The 12,630-nt window shown below is 49.0% G+C and overlaps 1 protein-coding gene across 2 annotated transcripts in view; it reads left to right on the plus strand.

Moving 5' to 3' along the window:
- Positions 1-12,630, plus strand: part of LOC144753465 (cytochrome P450 2D17-like) — a 296,252-nt gene that overhangs the window by 39,016 nt on the left and 244,606 nt on the right. For both annotated transcript variants that reach the window (XM_078641151.1, XM_078641147.1), the window contains exon 2: positions 4,462-4,633. In XM_078641151.1, the coding sequence (XP_078497277.1) occupies positions 4,462-4,633 (172 nt within the window). The remainder of the gene's footprint in view (positions 1-4,461; positions 4,634-12,630) is intronic.

Below are 12,630 nucleotides of genomic sequence, written 5' to 3' on the forward strand. Positions count from 1 at the left end.
ACCCTTTCATCCATCCATTCACCCATCATTCATCCACCCATTCACCCATCATTCATCCACCCACTTTTTCACACATCCATCCCTCATTCATCCATGCAACCTTTTATCCATCCATCCATCCTTCATCCATCTACCCTTTCATCCTTCCATCCATACATACATCCTTCATCCATCCACCCTTTCATACATACATCCTCCATCCATCCACCCTTTCATCTTTACATCCATCCACTCATCATTCATCCATCCACCTTTTCACACATCCATCCATCCATTTTTCATCCTTCCATCCATTCATCCATCCATCATCCATCCACCCTTTCATCCATCCATCCACCCATCATTCATCCACCCACTTTCACACATCCATCCATCCCTCATTCATCCATGCAACCTTTTATCCACCCATCCATCCACCCTTTCATCTTTACATCCATACACTCATCATTCATCCACCCACCTTTTCACACATCCATCCATCCATCCTTCCTTCCATCCATTCATCATCCATCCACCCATCCATCCACCCATCATTCATCCACCCACTTTTTCACACATCCATCCCTCATTCATCCATGCAACCTTTTATCTATCCATCCTTCATCCTTCCATCCATACATCCTTCATCCATCCACCCTTTCATCCATCCACCCTTTCATCCATCCTCCATCCTTCATGCATCCACCCTTTCATCTTTACACCCATCCACTCATCATTCATCCACCCACCTTTTCACACATCCATCCATCCATCCTTCATCCTGCCTTCCATCCATTCATCCATCCATCCACCCATCATTCATCCACCCATCTTTTCTGTGCCTCTCTCATTGGGGGGGTCATTATCTCTCTGCGTCTTCTTCCTCCTCTCTCATGGGAGGGCATCTCTGTGCCTCCCTGGGGGGGGGGGGGGGGGGGGCAGACAGGCTGTAACAACATCTCACGGTGAAGATCCGACTCTCAGGCACATTTCTCCCGCACAGGCTCCAGGTATGAGGGCTCCTGGGACTTGAACCACTGATTGTAATGTCCTTCTGCTGTTTACTGTGTGTTTGTAAAGCGCTCTGATACCTACGTGTTCAGCTAGTGCTATATAAAACGTTAAAAATAAACCCCACAGCTCCAGGTGCGCAACGTTCATTGAACTCAAAGGGCTACAGCCTCCTCCCCCAGCCCCCCCTCATTCCCCCCCCCCCTCTTGTATGTGAGCCCGGGGCTGAAACAGCTTCAGGGACACCCAAAAAGGCACACTCGAGTAATTGACAGGTCTTTAAAAGACCTTTTACTTGTTAATGAGGCTTTGATGTTTTTCACCCCTTAGGCCTCCGCCGTGAGCACCGTCAATCAGCCCGACCTGCGACCCCCTCCCCAGAACTCCACGACCCCCCTGGGGGTCGCGCCCCACAGATTGAAGACCTCTGGTTTTGATTGTCCCAGACAGTCTGTATGTAAAATATAATGCCTTTTGTTTTTACTGGCTTTCAGTAGTTCGTTTTTCTTTTCAGGTTCAGGTTTAGTTTTAACTTTGGTGATTTTGGTTTCGGTTTCGTGTTTCACCCCCGTCGTCGTCTGGCCATGGAATGACTTTCCTGTAACTGATGTTGATTCTCTTTCCTGACCGCCGGCAGGTTCGCTGACTCTGCGCTCTATGCCCCGGAACAGGAAGGGAATCCTGCCGAACGCTTTACGGCAGCTTTGCCTCGCACCGAGTACCGCGACCCAGATTCCGGAGCGTGACAGGGCGCCCAGCTCCGAGTAGCCACCACAGAGCACGTTGATCAAGCCGCGGCTTCCAGCTCCAGCTCCCAACCAGCCTGGCTCAGCACTGGTGTTTTTTTTTTTTTTCAGGGGGCGCTTAATCAAAAATCTCCTATAGTTGCTCAAAAAGCATACGCATAGTTGCACTGGAAAGCGCCTTTTTACTCACACGCTGCTCTGGTGAAACAGTCGGAGCTCTCGACCGAGCGTTTTTTCAGCCGGCCGCCATCTTCCTCAATCAGTCTGCATCGCACATATTACACAAGAACGACTTTGTTTACAATAGGGTCTGCCCCCCACAAATTTTGCTTACGAGTCTGCGGGGACGAAGGATCATTCTATCATACCATATGGGACTGTGTACACATAGCGAGATACTGGACAGCAGTTATGCGCACGATATCCCAAACTACAAACATTTCCCTAACGCCAGAGCCCCGGCGCTGTTTACTAAATGTTTGGGAACCAAACGACTTAAACCACAGACAACAAGATTGGGTAATGCGGGGTATGATGGTGGCAAAGCGCAATATTGCTTTATTGTGGGGCTCCGAAGCGATACCTACCCTCCGTAAGTGGTGCAGCGATATGGACGAACTAATGGTGGCAGAAAAATCAGTGTTCATTCATCGTGGGTGTCCTAGGAAATGGGAGAAAATATGGGGTGCCTGGAATCAGTTTCGCGGTAATATTTGTGAACCTCCAGACCTCGAAAACGATGATTGTGCCTCAATATGACCTGCATCAGCCATGTAAGGATATTACTAAGTTAAGATGTCAACTTACAAAATTATTTTATGTAATACTATTTATGGACCGCGCTGCTTTGTTCTTGTGATCCACATAACATATGCTATTTTGCTGATCTGTATCACTGCCATGATTGTTCTCTCAATAAAAATATTTAAAAAAAATAAAACGAAAAAAAATGCAGCCCTTTTTCCTTAACTTTCAAAATATAACTCCAGTCACATGGGCAGACCACCATTTGCTTGCGTTCCAACATAAAACAACACTAAGCGACTCACCTAAAACTACCTTACATGCATCCACCTATCGACCGCGGAACAAACTCAATTTGGAACACATAGAAACACAACTAACATCCAGTACAGATCTGAAACAATAAATTCTGTTAAAAAAACCATATGAGTGGCTACAGGAAGCTTTTGACATCCTTATACTACTCAAAACCACACAACAGAACAGAAGAAAAAAAGCACTTTGGCAAAATATAGAGATAACAGACATAAAACAACAAATTAGAATGGGATGCATTTAGAAAATAAAAATGAAACATTTCAGTGACATTTTTTAAGGGCAGGCGTCCTTTCCCGTTGCGAGTGGTTTATCACCCTCCTTAGAAGGGTGGTAAACTGCAAGTGTTTTGAGACCACAATTGCGGTCACAAAACATTCATACATAGGTTTTGGAGTCGCTATTAGGAAGGGACGTCCTTGGCACGCCCCTTCCTAATAGCGAGTAGCTAACCCTATTTTGCGAGCCGCTTATTGATTAGCAACTCGCAAAATAGGGTTGGTACATTGGGCTGACCTATTTTGCGGTCTTTGTTTTAGTGTGTTTTAAGATGCATCCAATATATCACCTTGTGCGGGTTGGGATTCGTCTGCTTCTATTGGGTCTGGAAGAGAGGCAAGAGAAGGCGGGTCAGACAGAAGACTGTCACCCACCATTCCGCTTCTTCACTCTTGGGGTGACCTGATAACACAGTGCGAGTGAGGGCTTCCCCTTATGATGACGTACTAGTGGAAAAACAATTGTTGTGTTTCCACTGTTTTACCTTATTTGCAGTGAAAGTTCATGAGAGCATCATAAAGCGATTGGTGGCCCATTCAGAATTGTCTGGTGACTTAAAATGTATGAGGCGATTATGAGCGTTAGGGCTAGGACGAATGGTCATCTGCTGATTTTTTACAAACCTCAGCCTGAACTGTCCGATCCTGAGATGCTTTAAATGGATCGTAATGCCAACGAGGGTAAATGTGTCTGAGTATCGTGTTCATCCCATTACATGGTACCCATAGCTTTTTATGTCCAGTCAGTTAAACATGCTTTAGCAGTGGCAATTGGTATACTTTAATCATGATATGAGGCTTGGGTCTTCCTATTAACTTCAAATAGTTGCCTTACATAAAATGAAAAGGCCATGCAGTGACCCAATCAGGTGAAGTAGAGGATAGGCAGGGGGTAGGAAGGGGTCTCCACTTCTACACTGACTTTCCTTAGCAATGATTGCCTGGTAGCTGACCCATACTCTGACCTAAGAGTTTTGTGTATATTGAACATTTTTAGCATTTGAAGAGCATTTGATGAGAACTTTATTGACAACAATACATTTTCCTAATTTGCACAACTATACGGAATGTAAGTTTGTTCAAATTTCAAAATTTTCTTTAATTTATGGAAGCTTTTTCATGTTAGATTTATGAGTATGTGCTGTGGTTTGTGTATTGCGTTGAGCTTGTCACTCTTCTGGCATTCTCATAATGGAAGCTGGTGCAGCCCTATTGGGTGATTAGTAGTAAAACAGTGTCATACCTTTGGGGTTAATATAATCATGTGAGTAAGAGTCTGTTGCACTTTTGAAAGGCACCCCATCGACTGGTCTTTATTCCATGTGTGCCTCTGGGAACCTAACACATGCTTGAAAAGATCTCATTATCTATTTCAATCTTCCTTCCAGTTTCAGAAGAAGTTTGGGAATGTTCTCAGCTTCCAAATGGGTTGGATTAACCTAGTGGTTGTGAACGGGTATGATGCTGTCAAGGAGGCCCTTGTCACCAAATCTGAGGACACTGCGGACCGCCCACCCATGCCACTTCTGGAGAATCTGGGATTCAGGAAAGATTGTGAGGGTGAGTATGAATGAAGGAGAGGACCATGTGCCTTTTAAGTATATTACAGATCAGGGGTGGGGAAGTTCAATAATGCTAAATTGTCCTCAAGGTCCGAGCACCTTCTAAAAAAGCAGCATTGCATAGGTAGTGATGAATAAAGCTATCATAAGAGAAAGCTCACGCCTGTGGAGGGCCCCTCAATCCTCATGTCCCCGGTACTCAAAGAGCGCTTGCATGTTATTGGAGTGCATGCTAAGGCAATTCAATGAAATGTAGAAGCATATGCCGTAATGTGTTGAAAAAGAGTATTTAAATTACTCATCCAGAAGGAATTGTTTGCTTAGCACAAAACAATACTCGTGCGTTAACCACTATCCGATGAAATTTTGCATATATATATTTTTTTAAACAATTTTTTTATTGATTATGCTCAAGATCTCATTCATTGTACAGCAGTAATCAGAAGAAATATTGAAGAAACAGCAATACTTATTACATTCACAGTGTCCCCCATAGCAGAATGGGCAATGAATACAAGCGTCTTTATCCCACCCCCGCCCGCTCAACCCGGTATCTGCGCCAGGGTCCCCACACCTTTTTCCATTTCTTGAAACAACCTCTGGATTTATAGACAGTCTCCTCTGCTCTTTGACACCAGTCTAGGTCTCCGATTCATTGTTCCCATTGGGGGGGGAGGTGCCTGCGCCCTCCCAGTGGCTGGCTATATTCCGTTTTGCCACTCCCGCAGCTGTAGCTAGCCGATCTCATTATATCTAGACCAGTCGGTAGCCCCTCTTATCATTAGCAGCAACCACCTCGGGGTCCACCGGCACCGACGAGCCCACCACCAACTCCATCGTTTGCGGAACTTTAGTCCAAAAGGGCACTATGTGCGGGCAGTCCCAGAATATATGATAAAAAGTCCCCTCCCCCTGACAGCCCCTCGCACACAAAGGAGACAAGCACCTCCCCCAGGAGTACAGATGAGTTCGCGCGTACTACACTTGGTGCAGTATTTTCAATTGCACCAGACGGAACCTAATCCTTATTGCTATTTCCCGGGGACTCTGTAAGGTATCCTGCCAGTCGTCATCTTCAAGACTGCCTATGTCGCCCTCCCACCTCTCCCGCAGGGTCACCAGGAGTCGGAATGTTGTTAATGAGCTTGCGGTAAATGGTAGAGGTAGGCTTTTCCGGGATAGGGTCAAGAAGTAGTCTGTCCTCAAGTGGAGAATATTCTGGGAGTGTTACGTCCGTGTTTATGCATGTTCGTAGGGCATGAATGAGGACCAGATAGTGGTAGTGTTGGGAGTCGTGCAATCGGTACTCTTTTTGGAGATAGGCAAAAGATCTAGGAGCTTTCCCCTTCCACACATCACCCAAATAGTCAATCCCGATAAGCCTCCAGCCCCTGAAGCCCGTCAGTCTGGACCTCGACCAGCTGGTTGCCAGACCAGAGCGGCGTTCTGTCCATAAGGGTGCCTGCCCAACCCCAGAATTTATTAGCCTCCCTCCAGCATCACCAACCCTGTATGTGATGGAAGATCCTTACAGCGCTTACTCGTATATAATAGAGGCTCATAACAGCCCTCTGGCATGACATGCCTATCCACCCTGTAGGCCGGCTCTGACCTCTCTGCCTAGACCCAATTGTTAACCACCTGCAACTGCAGGGCCCAGTAGTACAGCTGAACGTCCGGGAGGGCCAGCCCCCCGTCGTACACACCCTAGTGAGCTTTCGCATCTCTATCCTCGGGTCCCCCCCATCCCAGAGCAGTGTCCGCACTGACAAGGAGATGCATTTAAATACCCCACCGGGGATCGGATAGGGTGAATTCTGCAGTATATAGAGCAGTCGGGGCATTGCCAGCATCTTGAAGAGCGCCGCACGCCCCATTAGAGAAAGAGGCAAGGAGCGCCAATGAGCGACGTCCGAAGCCAACCGCGTCAGGTGAGGCTCAAGATTCCTGCTCAAGAACTCCGCTCTGTCCCTGGTCACATAAACCCCAAGGTATTTAAACCCTTCGACAGCGATCGAGGCCGGGCATCACAACTGGATCCGGGGAGGGGGGGGCGTGGAGGGGGCAGAGAGGGGATCAGCGGATTGGTCCAGTTGATCGTATACCCGGAGTAACTTCAGAAGAGCTCAAACAGGTGGAGCACCTGTGCCATCGAGTGGTAGGGCCTGGCCATGTAGAGGATGACATCCTCTGCGTATAATGATATACGCTCCTCCCACTCGTCCGTAAGCGACAGCCCCCAAAATGACCTCTCCCATCGAATCCAATGAGCCAACGGCTCCAGGGCTCCATAGTGCCTCTGCGCAGGGGGAACGCCTGTGACGTTGCTCACCCTTGTCGCTGGTTGTTCGTACAGTAGGCGAACCCAGCCGCAAAACACTGTCCCGAAGCCAAAACGCTCCAAGACTTTAAACAGATAGGGCCACTCAATGCTGTCAAAGGCCATTGAGGCGTCCAGCGCCATCAACGCTGTTTGAGTCTCGCCCACCCCCTCAGTCTTGTATAAAACCCCAAATAACAAACGTAAGTTTAGTCTAGTGCTCCTGTGCGGCATAAACCCTGATTGGTCTACATGCACCAAATCAGGCAATTCCACCAGTAGTCTCGTCGCTAGGGCTTTGGCCAGAACCTTGGCCTCAACATTGAGGAGCGATATAGGCCAGTATGACGAACATTGATCAGGCGGCTTCCCGGCTTTGTGGATGACCACAATGGTGGCTTCACTCTGGTCAGGCGGGAACCTACCCAAACTCCTTGCTTCGAGGAACATCTGTCGCATAGGGTCAATGACAATATTGGCTTGCCTCTTATAGATTTCGACCGGTAGTCTGTTGGATCCCTGGGCTTTACTGGCCTTCAGGGAATTGAGGGCTTCCCCCAGCTTCAACCCCGTGAGCTCAGCCTCCAAACTGTCTGCCTGCTCACTAGACAGGGTGGGCAGATCAAAATCACACAGAAACTCCTCGCAGTCCGTCTCCGTCCACGTGTATACAGGGGTGTACACCCTTTTCATAGAATGACGCAAATGCCTCTGCTTTTGCAACACTAGTGGTTGCCAGGGTTCCGGACCCATCTCTCACTTCAGCCACCCAGGACCGCACCCGGTCCCGTGGTTCAAGCCAATCCAGTAGCTTCATGCTCTTGTCCCCTGCATCGTAAATCCTATGCTGCGTGGCGAGGGAGTGGGCGCGCACCTCACCCTGTGCCAACGCACAGAGCTCCTTTTGCTTAAGAGCTAACTCGTGACCTCTTTCCAAAGATGGGGACTCACTGGCCGCTTTCTCCAGTGATTCGATCTCACTCTCAAATTGCCTGATTTGGAGCGCTTCCTCGTTTTTCTGGGCGCCAATCAGTGCCTGAGCCTGGCCCCGTAGTACGGTTTTATAAGCTTCCCACAGGGTCAGGTGGGAAACAATCGAGCCCTTGTTCTCTGCAAAATATAATTGGGAACTCTCTCTCAGTTTGTCTGAGATGGAGTCGTCTTTAAGGCGCCAGGGGTCAATCCTAGGAAAGGCCGCCCTGTCTGTCATCGGTCCCTTGAGAGTGACCCCCACTGGTGAGTGGTCCAAGATACCTCTGGCCATGATGCAGGAGTCTGTGAAGTCACCTAGCTGATCCCCTAACACAGAAAGGTGATCTATTCTGGAAAAGGTCCCATGCCTAGCCGAGTAGAAGGTATACTGTCTGTTGGAGGGATTATGTGTACGCCATACGTCCCTGAGTCCCAGCGCTGTCACAAACCCCCGCAGGCCCAGTTCCCCTCTGTTACCCAGCCTCTCCCCCGAGCGGTCTGAGTTGGCCTCGATGATTGCATTTGTGTCACCCCCGAGAACCAAGGTGCTCTGGGGGAGGTCTGTCAAGTGTGCCCCAAATTTCACATACGCCTGGGTATGGAGGCCTGGTGGAATGTAGCAGGAGCTGAATACTATCGTGTGCCCTTCCCACCTAATCGCCACTGCTGCTGAGCACCCTGAGTCTTGCGTCCACGTACCCGTGACAATAAGAGGTAGAGTGCTACGGAGTAGTATACCCACCCCCCTAGATCGAGACGTAAACCCAGAGTGGTCCACATCCTATACCCAAATCGGTCCAAGGCCTTACATTTATTACCACGTAGGTGGGTCTCCTGCAGGAGTACTACATCCGGGGAATGGCGTTTCAAGTATTGTAGTACCAACGTGCGCTTTATTTTATTGCCCAAACCATTAACATTCCACACCCATATTCTTAAGCGCTTTTGATCTCCCATTCCAGTAAAGAGGCCTGAATAGTCTCGGAATTTTTAATGACCACTGCATCAGTCCACTGTGTATCTCTTGAGCTCGAGCCTAGAAAACTGTATAGGCAAAATATCAAACTTCCCCAGAACTCCCAGCCCCTCCCCCTACCCCACACCCCCCTCCCTGACTCCCTGCTAAGTGGGTCCCCAACCACCCACCAATGTAACATGCAAAGTGCCTGTTGCCCTGTAAACCCCACCATCAACAACAGTAGGAAACGTAAGTCTGCAGCCGCAAAAAGGAGTCATACTGACAGATCAGAGTGCACACCCCCTAAAGGGATCCTAACAAATGGTCCCTGTCACACCCCCACCCCCCTCTCCCACCCCCAATAGTGCCAAAGTCTCTGAATGTCCATCATAAGGCCCACTAACTGTTCTTTATTCTCCAGTTCGCAGTAGTCCACAGTTTGTCAGCCCCACCCCCTCCAAGTCTCGCGATGCCCGGGGGCAGGCCGCCCCCTTACCGCGAATGTCCAGATCGCTCTCTGCCAACACAACTCACTGCATCACTTAACCGAAGGCCGCTAAGTCTGAGGAGGTGCTTGCGACGAGGCGTTACTGGTCTGGGTCCCCAGGCCCATGCGGCTCGGAGTTGGGCGTCGCGAAACACCCCGGCGGCCATCTGTCCACCATCCCTCCATCCAGTCTCTAGCTTCCTCCAGTGAATTGAAGAAATACGCCTTTTCTCCATCCAGGACCTTCAGTCGTGCGGGGTACAACATCATGTATTTTACTCCTTGGTCCCTGAGGGATCGCTTCACACCTTCAAATGACCTGCATTGACGCTGTAGCTGTAGCGTGAAATCCGGGGAAAAATGAATGGTGGTGTTTTCTAACTGTAGGTCTCCAGACACCGTTGACGCCTGCAAGATGGCATCGCGGTACCGATAATTCAGGATCTGCGCGATTATGGTGCGTGGGGGGGGGCGGCTTGGGCCTCCCCCCTAGTGCGCGGTGGCCCTTTCGACTGAGAAGAAGTTGGAGAGACGCTTCGGCTTAAGATACTGGAGTATGAGATCCTCCACAAAGCAGTCCGTAGAAGGGCCTTCCATTCCCTCCGGCACACCCACGATACGGATATTGTTGCGCCTCGCCCGGCCCTCCTGATCCTCCAGGCGGGCGGCGAAATCGGCTTGGTTTTCGTGAGTGCAGCAACTTGCTCCTCGAGCCTCTTTGTCTTTGATTGCAGACTGCTGATTCCGCTCTCAGCCTCCAAGACCTTGTGGGACATTTTACTGAAGTCGGCGCGCAGCAGATTGATTTCCTCTGTAACTCAGTCGAGCTTGGGTTTGAAGGTCCCCCCGCATGTCTTTTAGGGCACCGCGCATCTCCGGGATAGCCAACATTATGTCTCTAAGCAAAGGATCCGGCCTACCCCCGGACGCCTCATCCTGCTGACGTCCGCTTTGCGAGTCCTCCTCCCTGTCCAGGGTGACTTGCTTGCCTCTGGGTCAATGGTTGATTGCGGCCTATGATCCTAGTGTCCGCCTCGTCCCTTACTGCTGGCAGGTGAATCCCACCCACCGGTTTGCCCAAGACCCACTCCGCAAGGCCCCCGGAGGTCTGCTCCACGACACTGGCAGGTGACACTTCACTTGGGAGCCCACAAACTGGGCTGGATCACTGCACCCCGAGGGAGAGCTCCCCCTACTCCAGCCAATGGCCCTGGAGGAGCCCACAGTCCAGACTAAGCAGCCTCCTGCGCCCAGCGAGCCGCACTGCAACCTGCTGCTTGTGCTGCACTACGTGTCTTGATGGGCCCGCTGAGATGTGCACCAAAGATCGCCCGCTCCGCTTGCCAACTGGCTTTCACTTGCTTCTGGTCTGCCCGGTCTCGCCGGTCCTCTACCAGCCCAATGCCGCCTGTTAATCACAGCCTCTGTCCACGCCAGTGCCTGCTCCTCGGGGGGCCTCCCCTCCCCTATGTACTGCCGCTGCTGGGGCCGCGAGTCCGTCTCATGCACACACCTGGCCCAGTGCCTTCTCTGATTGCTAATGTGCCACCTCTGTGGGCCTCACTGGGCTCAGTCCGCTCGCCCTGGGCACAGTCCCGCGCTGACTCCCGCCGACGTGGATGACTCGCACTCTCCGCTGCCGAAGTCTGCCTCCACACGTTACCTCTGCGGGCCGAGGCTTCAGGCTCAAAGCTCTGCCGCCGCGTGTGCCATTTTGTCTCCGCTCGGCTCCCCGGCCGCGCTCCTCACCGGCAGTCAGGGATCCCCGAAACTGGAGCAGGGCTGGAATCTAACGCTGTCCGCCGCTTCCCTTCAGCCCCCGAAGGCGGTAGGTGCCACTTATTCCTGCGGATTATGACGGATTAGGGTGATTAAACAGGATCAGCCGCAGTGCCCCCCTGGTGTACGGCCATCTTCTTTGGCTGCAGGCCACGCCCTCCTAAATTTTGCATATATTTGTATAACAATTTTTGCTCGTAGGGACACAGTATGCTAAGCTAAATTCTCCCTGAAGAAGGCTTTTTTTCTGAACTGGATTGGGAATTATAAGAGGAAGTCAGAATAAAAGATAATAATAGAACTAAAATATTGGGAACATGTACTATGAAACTGCAAACAAAATACATACTTGAAAATATAGAAATTAAAACCGTTGATCTCCCATTTCTAGTGCACCACTACCAAGACAGATGTTGTTGGGTGTATCAAGTTTGAGGGAATGAACCATGCAGTTGTCCCACCCCAATGAATTCTTAAGTGCCAACGATGCTTTACTTGCTTACTTTGGTCTTCTATTCATCTTTTCCATCATTCACACGGATTGAAGAACAAGGGCCTTCTTCTATCAACAGGCCTTGGCCATCACCCTCGTGCTCTCCTTTCCACTCTTTTTGGTAATATAAACTCATTTGAGTAATCTATGCCCATTCACGAGAAATAGTACTCTGCAGTATACATTTTGAGTTACCCCTTTCGTAGTTACTTGAGCATGTTACCCATGGATTCCATAAGACTGGCAGGGGTAGGATAAGATCCCTTTTCCTGTTTCTGGCTCGTTGCTGGTCGAACCAGGTGTAGGGGAATCAACATTCACATCAGTTAAAGAGAACACATACAGGGGCACCCATGTGCACATGAACAATGCCTGGATACGTAGAGAAATTACACAGGAAGTTAAAGAGAATTCACATTGTAAAGTTACAAAGGATAATGTGTATGGTTACAATGTTTTCAGATATCTGATGGCACTTCATTCTTTTTCAGCAAAATTGAAACGTGGTATTTTTCTTAGATATTTATCCATGACAGTGTCAAAATCGTTTCAAAAATGTAATACACTGCAGATGCTACTGAATTAGGAATAATCCAGTTATTGCTGTATTGCTTTAAAACAACCTATCTTGCAATATTTATTTTTTCATTAGTTTCTCCACATAAGCACTACAGCCATAAAAATCATCCTTTTTAAATGTCATACAATTATAGTACTCTTTAAAACATTATTACAGTTTAAGAAGAGCACCATAAAATGTAGTTAATCAATAACATGTTCACCCAGGAAGGGCTTAACAATAAATTTAGTACATCCTTATATGTTTCTAGTGAAAATTAAAAAATATGTGTCTAATAAATGTCTCTTGAAAATACTTACATTAGGGGCATAAACAGCACGTTAATCATATCCTGAATATTAGAGTCACAAAATTGACCCCAGAGGTGAGAACTGGTCCCATCACTTTTGGTCCACTCATTATCTCC

This window comes from Lissotriton helveticus, chromosome 1_1, assembly GCF_964261635.1.
Source record: "Lissotriton helveticus chromosome 1_1, aLisHel1.1, whole genome shotgun sequence".
Classification (NCBI taxonomy): Eukaryota; Metazoa; Chordata; class Amphibia; order Caudata; family Salamandridae; genus Lissotriton; species Lissotriton helveticus.